Below are 19,002 nucleotides of genomic sequence, written 5' to 3'. Positions count from 1 at the left end.
CCCTGCCACTCTGCATATCATTCCCAGCCCTCTCTGGAGGGGAGCCGCAGCCAGCCGGACTCAGGAATGGCCCAGTCGAGGTGCACGTGTGGTGCGCGTTTGGTATCTTGCTAGGGCGTGGCTTTGGGCGGCTGCCCTCCACCAGGGAATCCGTCTCCAGATTGAAACAGAGGAGGCCTCTTGCTAGTGCACAGTTCCCTTGTTGTACACGTCCCCGGGGGTGGTGCTGGCTGTTCGTTTTCAATCTGCCCCGAGATGATCCTTCATTACAGGACTTGATTCACGGGACTGTTCATGGGATCCTACATCTCACTCCTGGGAAACGGGAACCACTCTTTGGCTCACACTCTCCCTTTCTTCTTCTCACCCCACTGTTCCCACTAATCCTTTCCCTCGTCCCATGCTGAGGAGTTTCTCTCCATCCGTCACTCTTCCAGTCTCTCCTCATCAGCCAGTCCAGCCAGTCTCCTCCCCATTTCACGGTGCCTCTCTGGCCTCCCCCCAGTAGAAGTGCCAGGATTAGTTAATTGGTTCTCATCCGTCTCTCTACCTTTTGGTTTATCTTTCAGTGAAACAATCATGTTTTTGCACCAGATCTTTTATCAAGGCCTGAAAGCAAGAATATCTAGTTGGCCGACGCTAGTGCTTGGTGAGTAGCTGCTGTTTCTTTATTGCATGTTATTGTTCACTCTCATTAAAGTCTTGCCTGTCCTTCCTTCTAATAAACTTTACAGTGGTTCTCTCTGATCCACATCACTGCAGTGAATTGTGGCTAATTGTTGTGGTAAGGCATCCATTTTTTTCATTCCTGGGGGAAAAAACCCCAAACCAATTCTAGTCTGCCATGCAGCTCAGGTTTTGTACTCCAGTGACCTGACTGGCTGACCTCATGGGACTTTTCTTGATTCACAGAAGAGTTTATCATGATGCCGAAGGTTCACACACAGTCCGGATGGATCCCACAGTTAAAGCTCAGAGATTGGCCAATGTAGCAGCTCCTTTGCTGCCTGTTCGATCCCCAGCTCCGCGTTCAGGAGCTCTCCGGTGCTCTGCGCAGTAGTTCTCAGACAGGGAGCCCAGTCTTGACTCTGCTGGCTACTCCATTGTGAACTTCTCTTCCTGTGGTTTTTGTGGGCACTCAGCCGGTGCAGGGTAACATGCCCCACCCTGCAATGCCATAGGAAACACTCAGAAGGCCAGGCTTTTCCTCCTGGAGTGATACAAGTGCCAGCACTCCCGCGTACTGCCTGATGCACCTTTAAAGGTGCGTGTCCCTAAACCAGGGGGCTCAAGGGAGGCCAGTCAAACTGGGACTTGGATTTCCTTGTTGTGCAAATGCCCATTTTTTCAAACCCAAAATACAGACACAGAACCTACGCGTGACATGTCACGCCCGTAAATGTCAGACACAAACACAAAGCAGTTGCTACCATCTTCCTTCAGGCCAGGCATAAGTGAGCGAACCTGTCGGCCCGGCACCGATGCTGAAGCGGCCAGAGCCCGTTCTGAGTGCGAGGCTCTCGTGCGGTGCAGTAACCTGCTCGTTGCCTGCTTGCTTACAGCTGACTTGTTTGACATCCTGCTGCCCATGCTGAACATCTACCAGGAGTTTGTGAGAAACCACCAGTACAGCCTGCAAATCCTGGCCCACTGCAAGCAGAACCGTGACTTCGACAAGCTGCTGAAGCACTACGAGGCCAAGCCGGACTGCGAGGAGAGGACGCTGGAGACCTTCCTGACGTACCCCATGTTCCAGGTGACACATGGCTCACGTGGCAGGTGCTAGCGGGCCATAAAATGCAGCGAGGAAACCTCCTGCTCCCCAGATCTATTGAGCCTCCTGGGCTCTGCTTATAAATAATCTCTCAGGGCAGCGGAGAAGGAGGGGGCCTGGCTGGCTGTTTAGAATAGGAGTTTGTTTGGAATATTCTGGGCCATGAAGTGACTGGCCAAACGTAGGCTCAGCCACTCCTAGCCTGGTCACAGCCCAACGGGCTCCCTCCCTGCCGATGGCCACTCACACCCTGAGTGGGGGCAGGGATGGCCCCTAGGTTGGTTTCCTAGCCTCCCCCCACCCCCAGCACCACAGACCATTTTGGGGTCGCTCTAGCCTGAGCTCAGGGGAGAGCCTCCGCCTCTGCCCCTCCTTACCAGGGCACTGGAGACCTGGCAGTGTGAGAGCCCGACTCCCTCAGCCGGGAAAGCCACAAACGGCTTGAAACCCTCGGCCACCAGGTAACTAGTCTGTTGGACTCTGAGTTACTCCCATCGCTGGGTCCCTCTCCATTCGCCCACGGCCTCCGGCTGACCCCCCAGAGACCCCAGGGGGCAGAGTCAGCAAAGACTGGGGCACTCGCCGGCCGGGGCAAGCCGGGGGCTCCTCACGTTACTGCCATGCTCAGTGATGGGAAACAAAGTCCCTGTAAGTCTCAGTGTCCCTAAGCGTGTCAGAGACCTTGGCAAGCGGAGTACCCATGAACGCGAGAGCCATTCTCGCTTGCCCAGACACGGGGGATAACACGGCTTTAGAACCACCATCCTGCGAGCCTGCCACCCGCCACGGCTGAAGGTGGGGCACAAGGATTATTTTTGAAACGAAGCCTCCAGCTGAAACTTGTGAGTTCCAGAAAGACCAGGGTGAGGCCCAGTTAACCAGTTAAATGCTGGTACCTGAATTACTGGATATGAACCTGAAATCTGGTCAAGCTGGGCTTGGTGAAGGACCCCAGAAGCTGTGCCGGGGCAGGACCTGAGCCTGTGCATGGGGAAGGGGTCGCTTTCCGGAGCGGGGCTCGGTGCAGGACTGGATGGGTGGGCGCTCGTGGCTTTATGGAGCAGCGCAAAGAAGTTTGTAGAGGTTGAGGACCCAGCTCAGTTCACTTTGTACAAACCAGTCGTCCTTATGTCAGTGTTAATGCTCATTTGCTCCCGCGATCGTTTCCTTCCGCTGACCCTGATTTCCGGTTTGCGTTCCAACTCAGATTCCCAGGTACATTCTGACGTTACATGAGCTGCTGGCGCACACGCCCCATGAGCACGTGGAGAGGAACAGCCTGGACTACGCCAAGTCCAAGCTAGAAGAGCTTTCCAGGTCAGAACCGTCACGCGCTGATTCCTTCTCCTTCCAAGGAAGGCTCCAAAAGCTCTGTGCCGCGGCACCGGTTCTTGTCTCCGAAGAGCAGGCGTGGTGGAGACGCAGGGTGCATGCTGAGGGAGGGGAAGGTGTGTTCCTTTTGAGGTGAAATATAGGAGAAACTAAGGGGAAGTTGAATTCTTATGTAGTCATTTCCCTGCCAAATGCATGACTATCGTTCTGGCTTCTTGCTCCATGAGGCCATCCATGAACTTGCTGAGTGTGTCGGCATTGCTTGGTGGCTCTGTGGTAACGAGTCTGCCGGGGGGAACAATGGGGAGGAGTATCTGTGGTGCACCAGGTGCAGGGAAAGGACGGGTCCAAGATGGCCTGGGTTATTTTAGGTTCAGACCTTCCCTTGGAACAGCGTCATGCTCGTGGTACCAAGGCTGAGAAGCATTGAACGCTCCTTCGCCTGCGGTGCCGAGGGTGTGAAACCACAAACCTCCCAAATGGAACCGAGCACTCATGTCACATCCCGTCGTTCTGAGCTCTGTGATGTCCAAATCAATGAATTAGGTCCCACCTGCCTCCCCTCCCAGAAGAGGAGAGAGTCCACCTAAAACACGGCAGCGCTGTCCGGACCAGGACAACAAGCTACTGCTGAAGCTGTGTTGGTGTCGATTTCCCCCGAATCAGTACTGAGAACAGGGCGAGGGTGGGTACATCGGTTCCAGCAGCACTGCAGAAAGCGTCTCCAGACGTCGCTAGCGTTCACCCCCTTTCCAGTACTGATCTGGGGGGAACCGGTGCTGAAATCCCTTTCCCAACACTCTCCTCCAGACAAGACTGAGGAGTTCGAGCTTGCGGAATCGTTGCTGCATGGAAGGGGTAGGAACCAGAGCCATTAAATCCCCTGGGACCCAGAATTTTTCATGCAAATCACAGGGCTCTGTGCTGGCTGTGCCTGGAGCCAGTCACGTGGGATGCCAGCCCGGCAGCATCCTTACTGCCTCGAAAATGAGTCTGCTTTCGGGTGAACGCCTGCACACAGGGGCTTTTTCTCTTCTTTCCAAGTGCAATGTGGAAACACTCACATTTCAAGTGTTTTCGGGTTCCTTTTGAAAAATGCAAATGTTGTTAGCCATTTCCTTGCGACAGTGCACCGACCTGATCTGCGTGTTGTCACTTGTTGCTGGCACAGTTCAGCCTGCACCATTCTTCCCCCTCTAGCTGTAGAATCAGCTGATGTAGGCCATGCTGTGGGCAGAACCCAGAACTGCCGGACTCGTATACAAAATGCAGAAAGCCTGTCTCTGGCCCTGACCCTGCAGCTGGGCCCACGAGCGCAGACCAACAAGCCTGTGTGGAACCTAGTGGGCTCTGGGGTCCAGGCAGGACCCAGAGCCACTCGCAGGATTAGGGCCTGTATATTTATCTGCAGTCTGGGCTCTGTCACTAGCTCTTGCAGTTGGTCTCACAGGTTGAGTATGTTGAGGTATTTTAGGCCCTGATCCAGCAAAGCACTTAAGCCCATACTTACCTATAAGCAGGTACTTCTCCTCACTGACTTCAGCGGGGCTGCTCGTACGCTTAAAGTTAAGCACACACGTAATTGCTTTGCCGGATCAGGACCTTGACTCTGAGTCAGATGGGTGAGGAGCTCGCTGGCGTGGCATGTCCGGCAGCCCCGAGACCGGCGCCACAGGCTTCTTCTGATTCGTTGTCTGGCTGTTGGAAGAGTTCGTACAGAGCACTGCGCTTTCCTGTCTGCAGAGCACGTCTGGAATAAGCCAACTCCAGCCAACAAGGGCTGCCCAAACTGGAGCATTTTTGAGTCAGTGGGTTTTAGCATTTGTAATCCATAACGAGTCGGTTGGTAACGAGGCGGCACGGTGGGATTTGCTGCCGTGGATTCAAGGGTGTGCTATGTAACAGCAGAGCATCAGTCAATCGGCTTCTTAGGAGAACGTCCCAGTATTCCTGGCAGTGCCGTCCGGGGGTCAGGGTCTAAAAGAGGCTTTCGGATCGTGAGGGAACCCCAAGAAGCGTTCTTGGGGCTGGGGGGTTTCTAGCCTCGTCCTGTTCATGGCGTGATGATGTCAGGGCTTGCCCTTCCCTTCTTTGTCATGTCTCACGACACCGCCGTGCTCTGGGCACAGCTAATGAGGTGCAGATCGGAGCTGGGCTACATTTTTCAAAACGTTAAATTTCAATGAAATTCAAATTGTGGGGGGGAAAACCAGGAGGAAACATTCCCCCAAACCACATGAATTTCTCCCCTTTTTTCCAGCCGGGTCTAGTGGAGACGCAGTGTGATGCTGTTCATGGACAAGCCCAGGGAAACCCCACTGTGAGTGCCTGGGGCAGCGAAGGGGACCTTGCTCCTACCGTTGTCCCAGGGGCCTCTGGACTGATTTCTATGACAATGGGGACCCCTGAATTCCCCATGTCTGTGCTTTCCTTCCAGAGGCTGAGAAGTGAAGCATTCTGCTCTAGTCTCTCTGTTAAGTCCTATCGCAGCACACCGCAGCCGGGGCGATGAATCCCTCACACTGGCGCTGAGTTCACCCACACAAAGCATTGCCACCCCTCCACTCAGTCCCGCAAGGAGCAGGAAAGCGAGACGTGGTTTGTCGGAAGGCGAAACGGTGGCCACTGCCGCATTCCCAGAGCACTGGACGTTCCGGTGCTTCCCGGAAGGGCCTGGGCCCGCCCCTGCCAGCGTGACCCCGCCCCTGCCAGGATGACCTCACGCATGGGACATGTGAGGTCATGCCACACAGAGGACACCATTTTGAAGAGCACCTCCCGCCCCGTGCCTGCATGACCTCGTGCACGAACAGCGTGTGAGGTCACGCTGGTGGGGGCGGAGCCGCGCGCTCTTGAAAAAGACGTCATCTGTCTGATATTGGGCAAAAACTATGTCTAGTTTTGTCTGTACTGGACAGGGGATAAACCATAGGGAAAAAAGGACCCTCTGGCTTAAAACCGGACACATGGCCTGCCTGGGGAGAGGTCATCCAGCCAGATGGGGGAGTTTCCAGCAAGAATGGAAATTCAAAAATCCACCAACATTTTTATATTTAGAAATGTAGCAACTCCAGATGGATGTGTGTTGTCTCCTCGCCCCCAGGGTATATGGCTGTATACAGGGGGGCAGTGCTGGGTTCTCTTCGCCTTCCTTTATATCAAATATGCTTAATGCAGCTACTACCAAGTGTAAAAGCCACATTGCCGTCTTCACCAACAGTTCTCCGGCAGAGTTCACTGTCTCCAATTGTCTCTTCTCCTCTTTAGGATAATGCATGACGAAGTGAGCGAGACAGAAAATATTCGAAAAAATCTGGCAATAGAAAGGATGATTATTGAAGGGTGTGAAATTCTCCTGGACACCAGCCAGACTTTTGTCAGACAAGGTATAATGTTTACACCGGTATAGTTCCCTCCTCCTCTGTCCATGCGATGCATTGCGCTGGTGAGCTGCCTGGCTCCAATACTGTGACTCGTGCCGTTATCCAGCGTGGAGAGCTGTAACATTAGAAATAGGGACCATTCGTTCCTGCTATAAACCTACTTGTGTGCGGACGGTCTCCGTTCCTGGATTGCCCTGCACCACTGAGCTGGTACCTGCGTTATAGCACGAAACGGTTTTCTAGTGCCAAAGATTGGGCTGGATCCTGACTTTCTGGTGACCAGCACCCAGGGGAATGCCTAGGGGGGAGAGTCAGTGTAGCCCCCAGCCCCGTGGAGTGGGCATGGCCTGGAGAAAGGGGCATGGCCAGGGTGCTGCTGCTCTCTGGCAATCCCCCATGGTCAGACCAGTCATTCGGTAGCTTGTATGCCAGCACAGCTTACAAACGCTGCCCCCCAGGGCTGGGCCAGGCATGGAGGGCTGGCCCTGGCGCTCCAGCTCGCTGGCTCTGGCCTCCTAGTAAGTGTTGCATCCCGTGAAGGATGTGGCTTTGTACCAGGGCCATTCCCCAGAGAGCTTGTGGTGGATGGATCCCTCCCTTTGTGCCTTTTCCCCTGAGGACTAATTGCAGCCTAGGTTTGGGTCAGCCACGGTGAGCTGCTGCTGTTCTCCACGGGGCTCCCACAGAAACTTCCCCTTAACGGGGGACAAGCCAATGTATTCGGTCCCTGCCCTTAGATGTAGAGAAGAGGAGCGCCAGCAGGCCGCCGAGGGCCCACTTCCCGCCACGTCACGGCCCGGAAGTCCAGTGGCAGGAGGCAGTCGAGCACGCTTGGCTGGAGGGGCTCAGTGCCTGCGATGGAGGGAGAGTCTCTGCACGATTCTCCATACGGCACCACGCGCACTGTGGCGTGTCTGGGTGAAATTCACTTTGCCTACAGCAGAGGCATGAACGACCTGTGCGGCCAGTGTGTGCGGTGGGGTGAAATCCCCCCCATGCCGCTGCAAGGATCTGGGGGTCCCCACACTGGGTCCTCTTCCAGCTCACGGGTTGCTGCTCTCCACGTCCCTTGCACAGCGTGCTGGGGCACTGGACCCACCTCTTCTCCCTGCCTCCTCAGCTCCTCCGTGGTGTGCAGGGCTGGCGCACAGACCTTCCTGCAGCACAGCGGGTGTGCAAAGCCCCCCTGCATGGCTCCTCCCCCAGCCATGCTCCCTGGCAGCCCCACCATGGGACCTTGGGGGTGGGAAAGTCGGCGTGGGGGAGTCTCACCCCGGAGCACTCTTCATGTGCCAGGGCTGCTAACAGAAGCTTTCGTTTGATCCGCTTTCCTGGTTCACAGCCGTGACAGCTGGGTCTTCCTGCCCTGCGGGACCTTTGGGAAGCACGCTCAGTTGAAGCACATGGCTTCCTGCCCGAGGCATCCGGCTACTTTATTCACCAGCTGCCTGGCCAGTCTGACTCTCACACCATGTGTCTGAAACAGAACTATGCCCCTGCAGCCCAGGGGATACACAAAGGGCCAATCATGTGTTTTTGTCCTCAACAGGTTCCCTCATCCAAGTGCCGATGTCCGAGAAAGGGAAGATCACCAGGGGGAGGCTGGGCTCCCTGTCCTTGAAGAAGGAGGGCGAGAGACAATGCTTCCTCTTCTCCAAGCACTTAATTATCTGTACAAGAGGCTCAGGTGGAAAATTACACTTAACCAAGGTGCGAATTGCAGAAAGGGACCGTTCTCTCACACTCGTGCAGAGACGAGCCCAATGCGGGGGGTCACCTTGCCCAGCAATCCCCTTTGAAGGGTGGTTTCCCTGTGGGAGCTCAGTGTGACCCGTCTGCCCCCGCTGCTGGGCAGTGTCAGTTCAGCAACGCCGGCATTCAGCTGAAGATCATGGGTGGAATTTGCAACTGGCCTCCAGCCAGACCCTATTTCCCTGCTCCTCCTTTTGAATGAGTAACTGACTGTGTGCACAAAATCCATCTTTAAGTGAGCAGCTGTGAGTGCAGAAGCAGGCAGTGGAAAATGGAGGGTGCACCTGATACCTTTTCCTAGAAAGCTTTAACCCCACCAGGCCTTAAAATGAGCGTCACTGCAGCAGGAGCAGTTCCATGGCTTATCTACTGTGGAACTTCAAAGTCAGCTATGCTCCAGGGCGACAGCTCTCCGGGCGGTGTTGTAAGAGAGAAATCTGCCCTTCCAGCCCCCCAGAGCCTCGTTCTCAGAGTGTGTCATTCTGCAGCGGTGTGGGACGTGGATAGTCCATGGAACGCCCTCTGGGAACTGCTGCGCTCTAGACTCCCAGTGGGAATTAGGGACCTGAATACCTTTGAGGAGCTGAACTTCTGTGTCTGCTGCGTCTCCGTTAAAAGTAAAATGAATGGGGGGACTCCAGGAAGTCAGGCCTGCCAGACTAAGCCTTTCCAATGTCCTTTCAAACTCAGGAGGTCTGGAATGCGGGTTATAGTCTGTCTTATTACCGTCACCTTTGCAGCTCCTAAAAACGGAGGTTTCTTAAGGTGCCAATTTCCCTCACATAATTGTAGCTTTGCAGATGGCTAGATGCATCAAACAGGGCAGTTCAGTGTATTGCATGTGATTAGGACATCCTGTCACTTACGGAATGAGCTCTGTGTCACGTGCTAAGATAAATATGACGAGTTCTCAGCAAGAGAAGTTATTTGTGATTTGCTGTGAGAATACTGACAATCTAGTCAGTGGGAAACTTTAATTAGGCCTAAATTTGTACATAACACTTACAGGCTTTTCCAATCCATTCCCAAGACTCTCACATTTGTCTGTGGATGTTTTGCAGTTAATTGAGTGAGAATCTTAGAAAAATGGCTCTTTACTGACATTAAATTACCAGTTTGAAAGATTACTGTCCATGGCAAAGAGTTGCTGATTATCACAACAGACTTTGGGGAAACTTAATTTACTGTGCTTATTAAATCATTTATAAACAAATTAGTTTGATCAGCAGTACAGGGAAAATCGCAATTTCCAAGCATGTAATTACTTATTTTCTACCAGTCAAAACACTGAATTCATGGGCAATAGAATCTGCTTTCCAATTGTAATAAATAAGGCCCCGATCCTGCAAACACTTGAGCACGTGCTTAACTTTATGCCCCGGAGTCTTCCTGTTGGGTTCCTGTTCACAGGAACTGGGGCGTAAATGACTTCACTTGCGAAAGTGAAGAAGATCGACAGGTCTCCCCCTGGCTGCCCCTCCGAGGGGCTTCTGCAGAGATTGATTGAGGTGTGCCTGTGCGAGTTCACGTTTCTTCCCTCGGGGGCTGTTCCTCTCTTTCAGAACGGCGTGATCTCTCTCATCGACTGCACCTTGATGGAGGAGCAGGAGAGCACTGATGAAGAAAGTAGGTGTCAGCTGGAGCGGGCAAACCCCCCTGCCCCCCCAAATCCCTGTCCATGGTGCAAATTTAAAAAAGAATTCCCTTCGGGCGCATGCTAGCCCCGGGTGCATTCCTTGGAGCTCTCCTCACGCACCTGCTAATGGAAGGAGACATGTTGGAAACAAGAGTATTGGCCCTAGAAGTGGCATGTTTGATGTGGGCTTGGACGCTGCCTGACCCAACAAGGGGGCAAAGTCTGCGAAACCCTCCTCAGAGCCAGGACCCAGAAGTGTTAGAAAAGACCCATAAGGACTGACCATCCACTTGCAATGAGGATTAAGGGCATGTGCAGTTAGGTTGTGTGTAGGTGATGCAAGAAAATGCAATCTAAATTCTGGGCCCAGCCAGTAACTCAATCAACTCATTTTGCTCCCAAGGCAAAACCTACACCCCGCAGACAGAGAAAAGGGTTAAATGGCCCAACCCTGCTTAGCTGCTGCTTCCCCCTAACCTGCCACCTGCACCTGGGAGATTCCAAGCCCAGACGGCTTCTGAGGCCACAGGCTTGATTACAGGAGTAATTCTCATTGAGCCAGGACCCAGAAGTCGTTCTCTGTGACCCATTGCAACCAGCCAGCACTGCTGGGGTTTTCGTGGCAGTTAATGGTGACTTGCAGGGAGCTGTTTGCAATCAATCCATAGAGGGTAAAACCAAAAGTGCAAACAAGTTGGTTGAGCCAATTCAAATAACGAATAATTCAAGGAAGTTGTGATCCAGTGGCAGACATTCCATATGCAGAAAACAAGGTGACATGAATCAAATACATTATCTGCCATGAACAAAACAGATGCACATCTCTGCAAATATAACTAGGGTGACCAGATAGCAACTGTGAAAAAACGGGACGGGGGGGAGGAGGGGTAATAGATGCCTATATAAGAAAAAGTCCCCAAAAACGGGACTGTTCCTTTAAAAACCCTAAATATAACCTTCCAAAGGTGGCCAACCTCATCACGCACTGCAGTGTGAATGGTCTAAGAAAACCAGGCTGCTGTAGGTGTGCAGCAAGCCCTGTCTAATTACAAGCTTTGCCATGGAAAACCCAGGTTGCTATTTTCCGTCCTCTTTAAAATCTTCCTCATAAAAATCAGAGCTGTGTGGCCCAGCTCCGCCCGCCCGTGACAGATGCACACCTGGCTGTCGGATTGGAGGAGTGACCCGGGGAGCCAAACGTTTGCAGCCGCAGTCTCAAAACTAGCCTCTCGGTTTGGGCTGTGACACGGGGGCTGGATTTCCACCCTGCGGTGCCTAGCGTCAGGCACCTGGTCGCTGAGTTTAGGTATCTACACGAGAGGCCTGGGACGCTGAGCACTCGGATCCCATTAGAGTTCTGGGTGCCCAGCCCCTCTGAGAGTCGGCCCCCAGGCATCGGGAATTGGGCCCCCAAACGTCGAAGCAGACAATGGTTTTGCAGGTTTGGGTCTCAGCACCCACACTGTGGAGACAGCTTTTGTGGGGACAGATTGCACCTGTGCACGGGCAGAATGGGCCCTCGTCTGCGGGCGGGCCCTTGGGCGCAGTCTGTAACCACGTCCTGCCTTGGCCCAGTCTGCAGCCTGTAATCTTGTCCTCGCCCTCTGGTGTGGCACGTAAGCCTAAGCGTGCCAAATGCTGCGGCCAGGCTCTCCGGGCCCTCCCCGCCCAGCTCACGGGCTGAGGGACTCAGCCGCTCACAACAGCGAGTTGGGTTTTTCTCGCCCCGTTTCCCTCTGTCCCTTGCCCTGAAGAGCGCCTCTCAGTGGGCGCTCCGCCGGATGCAGCACTTATGGCCTATAAAGAAGCTGGGTAACGCTGCTGATTGTATTACGCCTTTACACAGCCAGCTGCCCTTTGAGGAGACAGCACGTCACCAACGTGATCCCTGCTTTGCTCCTTCACGGAGACGTTGGTTATATTATTTCTTCCTTTGTTGCTTTTCCTTAATATAAACTGGGGCGTCCCCTGCTTTATTGCACACCTCAGGGGCTCTTTCCGTCCCTCCATCCCCCACAAGATCCCCGTGGGTCACGCTCTCACCCCCTCCCCTCTCTCAGCCCACCCCCCTGGCTCATGCTAGGGGCTCTGCATGCCCCCCCTTCCACACACTGTTATTTTGTTAAGTCGCTCAGCGTGTTTAACTCTATTGGGAGGAGAAACAGAGGGCAACCCAGTTCTTTGGTCTATGGATAATTACAGGCCTGGCTGAAGATGATGGCTCTGCTAACCAGATGCATGGGGCTGTATGTGCCCCCCATTTCTCCTTTCTGGCTTTCTCATTTTGACCAAAATCAATAACGTTTGGGCCATTGATGCCTAAAACATTCCCAGAAGTTTGGAATCGATCGGATGCAGCATTCAAAAGTTATTGCATTGAAAGAGCCAGATGCCATCAAGTCGAGAACAGGGCTTCACTTTGGTCAACCAAAAAAAACCACTGTTCAGACTGAAAATATGGGTTTGCTCTCTCTGCATGAAAGCACAAATCCACAGGCCGTTGGCGCCTCCCCCCCCCCCCAGTAATGATGCTCCTTGCATCTGTGAGAAGGAGCCACAAGAGGAAAGCAGTGTGAGTTGGTGATTCATGGCCAACGTGGAAGCTTCGGTTCTGAATTTGTATCCTCTACAGGGTTAACGCTGCATTCCGTGGCCAAACAAAATCACAAAGTGCAAAGGTTGTTTACAATCCTGTTGGAAAATGTCCTAGAAAAAACTCCTCAAACCTTACTCTGCTTGTTTATCTTGTCTGTTACAAAGCAAAAGCATCAGGGCAAGACATAGATCATCTCGATTTCAAGATTGTAGTGGAACCAAAAGATTCTCCATCCTTTACTGTTATCTTGGTGGCATCATCCAGGCAAGAAAAGGCTGCATGGACCAGTGACATCAGTCAGGTAAGAAGAAATCAAGCAAAAAGCCAATCCATATTTGGGCACCTAACTAGGTGGGCCAATTTCAAAATCACGCTGGGTTTCCATGGCTGTTGCAGATTGCTCTCTGCCTCTGAAATCAGGCCCTTTATTTGGAAGCCCACATATGGGCATAGGGCCTGACTTCAGGCACCTGAGTTGGAGAACATTTGCATTAACCTTTCTATGCATCACTTTTCCTATCTATAAAAATAGAGCCAATACTTAACTCACAAGGGTGTTGTGAGGTTGAAGTCATTAAAGTAACTAGAGCATTAGGAGAAAATGCTGTGTGAAGTATGAATAATTCTTATTTCTTATTTTATATTGTTTAATTCAGGGCTTTCTGGTCGCTCTGTAGTTCACACTCACACATCAAAGGTGGGAGTAAATCTAGGCTAAAATCGGGGCCCATTCCACTTGGAAAAAGAATATCGGCCCAACCCTCTATTCGCTTGCAGCTAGCGGATCATTTACATTTGTGCCAAAGGAGCACAAAAGGCTGCTAGTTCTGACTTTCCCACTCACTCCCACCAGTGGCAGCAGTTGGCACCCACTTTGCAGAGTGTACGTGATGCCGCAGGGTGCAAAGAAGTGGAGAGTCGGGCCCATATGGTTACGTGAAATGTAGGGACTGCTCTTCCAGATGGGAGGAAGAGAAAAATAAATGATTTCAATGGCAGATTTTTATAACATCTCGTTCTTAGCCACCTTTTTGCTGTGCAATGTCCTTTTTTCTTCAGCGAGAAAGCAATGTAGTATGTTTAACTGTTATCATAGCTTCCCAGGATAGATATAGACAGGAACCGTAGATACTCAGGATGTAACCACATGGTGAGAGAGGCTGAATGCCTTAGTATATAACCGAAACTAGGTGGGCGAGGTAATATCTTTTATTGGACAACTTCTGTTGGTGGAGAGACAAGTAGGGCAGCTTGAAAGCTGGTTTCTCTCACCAACAGAAGTTGGTCCAATAAGAGATTATCTCACGCACCTTGTGTCACTAATATCCTGGGACCGACACAGCTACAACAACACGGCATATAACAGGCAGAGGAGGGGGGGACTACGGTGTGGGAGAGTCTGTCTACCAGGGCTATCAGGCAGAGTCCTCTCGGAGGAGACTTGGGCTGGAAGAGTCTATCTGGGAGAACAGAGGTGGAGAGAGACCATTTCTGGAGGTCCCTGTCTGTGGTTTTGCCCAGGCCACCTCTGGTAGTTTCATTCTAAATATGCCAAATCCTGCATTAGAAGAACAGCTAGTTTGTGTAGGTCCCTGTAACCTCTCCGCTAGCAACTGGCATAAAGAGTGACCGCCATGAACGCTTCACCCTTTGGTCACCCCGTATTTATGACCATTCGTATCTGAGGAAAGCAGCATTTCCAGCATCAATTTCATCTCAAAGGGCCCTTGGCAGATACACTGAGTGAAGATGTATCCAGTTTGGATTAGTTTAACATCACATCCTCTTATGCTGTGATCTCAGCAACTGAGCAAATCCTATATCGAGCCTCGAAACACATTCTCTTTCCAGTGTAACTTGTGTTCTCCGTTCCCTAACCCTTCTGTGTTTCAGTGTGTAGACAATATTCGATGCAATGGCCTCATGATGAATGCATTTGAGGAGAACTCAAAAGTCACAGTTCCCCAGATGATCAAGTAAGTGCTTTGTGCTTTGTGAGATGTGTAACTTTGAGTGCCTGTGCAAATGTAGCTTAACTACAGAGGCACCTGGGTTTAACTCTGCCCCTGGACCAGCAGAACTCCCTTTGGACTCCATAAGTGAATAGCATTCAAATCGCTCCATTCGGATGCCGGTGGGGGCGTAATCAGTGCAAGACTAAACCCCTCGTATGTAATCCTACTTGTCACACACCGGTAATCAATGATCACCATAGAAATATTGTAACAATTAGTGATGGGCAAGTCTGAGAAGACATTCTACAACAAAGGCCTGTGATGTTTGTTTGGGGCCCCGGAGGTTTTTCTTTGTATCTAGGAGCTGTCGTGTGCTGTGCTGAGCCGTAGAGATGATTACAGCACATTAGCAGGGATTTGTCAGTGGTGTTCAGGGAAAGGACATTTGCTCAGGGCTGTGTGAAGGGAGGTGGAAGGAGCTGTGTGGGAAGGGGAGAGCGTCAAGAGGACAAATGCAGAGGAACGAAGAAAGGGAAAAACAAACAATTAAAAAGAAAGGGCTACAAGGAAATACAAAGGCAGCCACAAGGAGTGTGGATTTCTCCTGGTCTCCTCCTATGCTGCTTTAAGGACTTTACATTGGCATAATTCCATTCTGGGCATTAGGATTGTATGGTTTCGTTGTCAGTGATTTGGCAAGAATTATTACTGATGTAATGTTTTCTAAAATACAGATAAAATGGGTATGGGAGGGATGAAGGTGGAGAAGGAACCAGAGTCCCCTGCCTTGCAGGACAATAGCAACCAGGCCAAGCAGATATGGTTCTATGACAGGACATCTTCCAGTAGACACCCATCATGTTCCTCCTGGTCCACAGTCACTTTCCTCTAGCTCTTATCAATGCCAGGCAGAGGTGCTGGGGTCGCTGCGGCCACATCCCTTGGCTTGAAGTTGTTTCCGTCATACACAGGATTTACAGTTTGGGTCATAGGCTCTCAGCCCCCCCCCCCCCACTGTACACATTGTTCCAATATCCCTGGTGCCAGGAAGTTTCCACCCTCGACCCCATTTCATTCTAGTCACCCCGACCACAAAGCAGTATTGAGCCGCTTGGTTGCCCCTTTGCTCCCTGTGACAGGTTGGGATGAGCCCAGTTCATCCCTGCAGTAACTCCACAGATCTTACTGCAATCTCGGGGAGGGCAGGGCTAGAGCTCTGCTGTCTCCCCCATACCCAGCCAGCGTGGTCCTCTGTGCCTTTTCCAGGGCGGTGCAGCCTGTGCACCTGCGTCTGTTGCGTGGGACTCCCCAGGAAAATTCTTGCTGAATCAGACTCCAGCTGATGCATGGCCATCCTGCAGCCTCTTTGAGGCACCTGGTTGTGCGGAAGCCACAGTAACCGTGTGCGCGTCCCTAAATTCTGACAACCCCCTCCCCACTGCCCTGCCCAGCGGCTTTCCCACACTGCAGACACTGCAGAACTTCAAGGGTTAACTCTTTTACAGCAAATCTGTTGCTCTTGCGTATCCCAGAGTGTTTCCATGCACGCGGGGATGGCGATTGTCACATTCCCCTTGGGAAGCTCCCAGATCAGAACGTTAATTCAGAGACACCAGTGTTCAGTTAACCCTGGGGAGCCAGTACTGTCTCCCTCTGCGCCCCACGTAGGGATTTGCAGGTGAAGTGTATCTGCCTACACAGCGCACTGGTGTCACTCCAGGCTGGAACCGAGAGATTCTGTATCCCCGCAGGTCCGATGCCAGCTTGTACTGTGACGACGTCGACATTCGGTTCAGTAAAACGATGAATTCCTGCAAGGTCCTTCAGATCCGCTATGCAAGCGTGGAGCGCCTCTTGGAGAGGCTGACGGACCTGCGGTTCCTCAGCATCGACTTTCTCAACACGTTTCTGCATTCGTACCGGGTGTTCACCACGGCGGTGGTCGTTCTGGACAAACTCATCACTATCTACAAGAAACCCATCAGTGCAATTCCTGCAAGGTGAGGCTGCTCCGCCTCCTCTGTGCATGAACCGGAGCCCTGACCCCTGGGGGAAGTGGCCTGGGCTCTGAGGGCTAGAGGACGGGGCTCTGAAGTCAGGACTCCTGGGTTCTGTCCCTGGCTCCCTCAGTCCCTTGCTGGGTTATGTTGGGCAAGACATACATTCACTTGTATCTCCGTTCCCAGTCTGTAAAATGCTCAGACGACTTCCCCCCCCGCCCCCTCCCCATAAATTTCATTTGGCTGGAGTGTTGTTCTTTAAAGTTCCTTGAGAATTTTAACACTACCGTTACTACTGCTCAAACTGTAATGGCCCAACTTTCCCCCCTTTATCCCCCATCTTACAAGAGTCGGATACTTTTAGCTTTGGCTAAGCAATGACTTGGGAATACAAGTCTAGAAAAATCAAGGCGAAAGCAGAGTCTTTCAGAACAGTAAAAAGAGCTGGCACAAGGAATAAGAGGGCAGAATTAGGAAGGGGAAGATTTGGGCTGAATAGTGGGATGCCCGAGCCCCCCCTGCCACCCGCCTGCTTTGGGGCTGGCCCGAGGTCCCCCTCTACCCCCTGCCTGCTTGGGACCAGCCCGAGGCCCCCCATTCCCTGCATGTGGGGCTGGCCCAAGATCCCCTGTCATCAGCCCGAGCCGCTCTCCCAAGCCCTCCCTCCCGCGCAGGGCTGGCATTGCCGCTTGTCCCCTCCCCTCCACATGTTCCTATGCACCCTGCTAGGGGTCCCAATCCTCTAAGGGTCACACCCCGCTTTTTTGGCAAAACTGGGCATTTGTCCAGTTCGCTCTTGTCAACTGATCATCAATTGGCAAGAGCAAAAGGGACAAATGCCCAGTTTTGCCAAAAAAGTCAGGACGCCTGGGACAGGGCTTAAAAAAAGGGATTGTCTCGGCCAAAACGAGACCTATGGTCACCCTAGCTTTAAAGCAGCATGAATAGGAATCGCTTTTGTTTTAACCCAGGTCACTGGAGCTCTTGTTTGCAAGCAGCCAGAACACCAAACTGCTTTACGGCGAGCCGCCCAAATCTCCGAGAGCAAATCGGAAATTCTCATCCCCTCCCCCGCTGTCCATCACCAAGTCGTCCTCGCCGAGCAGAAGACGGAAGTTGTCCTTAAACATCCCCATCATCACGGGAGGGAAGGCTCTGGACCTGGCTGCATTGAGTTGCTCCTCCAATGGCTATGCAAGCATGTACTCTTCCATGTCACCCTTTAGTAAGACCACTCTTGATATAAACAAACTTTACGTGTCCAGTAACTACCCCAATAAAATACCTGATGAAGGTGAAACTGCATCTGAAAAACAAGAGGAGACTCCTCCGAGCAAGCCAAGTAAGTCCCTGTTGTTTCACAGGCTGGTGAGAGGTTCTCAGGCAAACAGTGGGGATCTGAGCAGAGGGAGGCAGTAGAAACGGGCCCAGTTTTGTGTTTCAAGAAAAGAGTGTGTTGCATTTGTAGGCTTTAGCAGGAATGTATAATTCACATGCAAGCGGCCACGGAAACGTACCCCAGCCTGCAGGGACCATGCGGCAATCCAGCCAACATAACGTGGGGAAGAAAACGTCTGTCGGTGCCTGGAGAGGGATTTGGGAGCAAACCCATTAGCGCTTGGGCTGTGGAGAAGTGAGCTCAGGCCAGCAGCAGCGCTGGCACTCAGGGAACAGCTGAGGAGTGTGAGTCAGGCGACATGGAGAGGCCAGGACGCATGGAGACCCCGATTGGATCACAACATGGCCAGATAAGGTGCTGAAGGAAGAGAGCCTGAGCCGGGTGGGACCACGACTGTCTTACCACAAATGGAAAGTGGTCTGTGTTGGCCTCTGGCTGGGCAGGCCCCCGGCTGCCCCAGCTGACACCAAAACACAGGCCTATAAATGTCAGAAAGACGCAGCAGGAGAAAGGAAGCGAGGCCAAACCTGGCCAAGTATAACTGTAACCCTGGCTCACAGCACAATCCGTGGGGAGGGACACTCTGAGCCTGGCAAACTGCCCAGCCCCTCGAACTGCTCAGTGCCAGGGATTTGGGATTAAACACCCACCTGGCATTAGCCAGGTCTCCTGTCACGTACAGCTCTGACCAGAGCCCGCTGGGTCCAGTACTGGGAAGAGCATATTAACTTAGCAGGCCTGGCACCGTCTCTCTCCATCTGATTGACAAAGTCGCAGTTCTTTGCACCTGCAGTTTTGGGGTGCAAGAGCAAAGGGCAGCTTTAAAAAATCTCTCCCTTTGTGTCCAAGCAGCGCCAGCAGGGAGCCAGTCCTGCAGATCACTCAGAATCTGCCTTCGCCAAATCCAGGCCCCATCCCCTTTGCACCAGCCCAGTCGCATGGTGCAAGGGAGGGCAGAGTTTGGCCTAACGGGGGCCCTGGTAGCGTGGCCTAAGGAGTGCAGGATCAGCAAGTCGTAGTACGTTGAACTCAATGAGGCCCATGTCCAACTGCTGCTGGGAGAAGCAGGTCACGAGCCGCGGTTTAGACATGTCCCCAAACCGTCCCAGCTCGTCTTGAGAACAGTGTTACTGGCGTCACAGGTAAGCGAAAATTCCTGGTTTGATGTTGCCAGC

At 52.4% G+C, this 19,002-nt stretch overlaps 1 protein-coding gene across 2 annotated transcripts in view; it reads left to right on the top strand.

The window, feature by feature from the left end:
• RASGRF1 (Ras protein specific guanine nucleotide releasing factor 1) overlaps positions 1 to 19,002 on the top strand; it is an 89,588-nt gene that overhangs the window by 40,030 nt on the left and 30,556 nt on the right. For both annotated transcript variants that reach the window (XM_034784412.1, XM_034784413.1), the window contains 10 exons: positions 570 to 649; positions 1,563 to 1,756; positions 2,982 to 3,091; positions 6,374 to 6,492; positions 8,039 to 8,199; positions 9,804 to 9,867; positions 12,638 to 12,774; positions 14,367 to 14,449; positions 16,180 to 16,428; positions 17,400 to 17,770. In XM_034784412.1, coding sequence (XP_034640303.1) covers positions 570 to 649; positions 1,563 to 1,756; positions 2,982 to 3,091; positions 6,374 to 6,492; positions 8,039 to 8,199; positions 9,804 to 9,867; positions 12,638 to 12,774; positions 14,367 to 14,449; positions 16,180 to 16,428; positions 17,400 to 17,770 — 1,568 coding nt within the window. The remainder of the gene's footprint in view (positions 1 to 569; positions 650 to 1,562; positions 1,757 to 2,981; positions 3,092 to 6,373; positions 6,493 to 8,038; positions 8,200 to 9,803; positions 9,868 to 12,637; positions 12,775 to 14,366; positions 14,450 to 16,179; positions 16,429 to 17,399; positions 17,771 to 19,002) is intronic.

This window comes from Trachemys scripta, chromosome 10 (genome assembly GCF_013100865.1).
Source record: "Trachemys scripta elegans isolate TJP31775 chromosome 10, CAS_Tse_1.0, whole genome shotgun sequence".
In the NCBI taxonomy this organism is placed as follows: domain Eukaryota; kingdom Metazoa; phylum Chordata; order Testudines; family Emydidae; genus Trachemys; species Trachemys scripta.
Note: the sequence above shows the minus strand (reverse complement) of the source record. Positions and strands in the feature narration are given on the sequence as shown.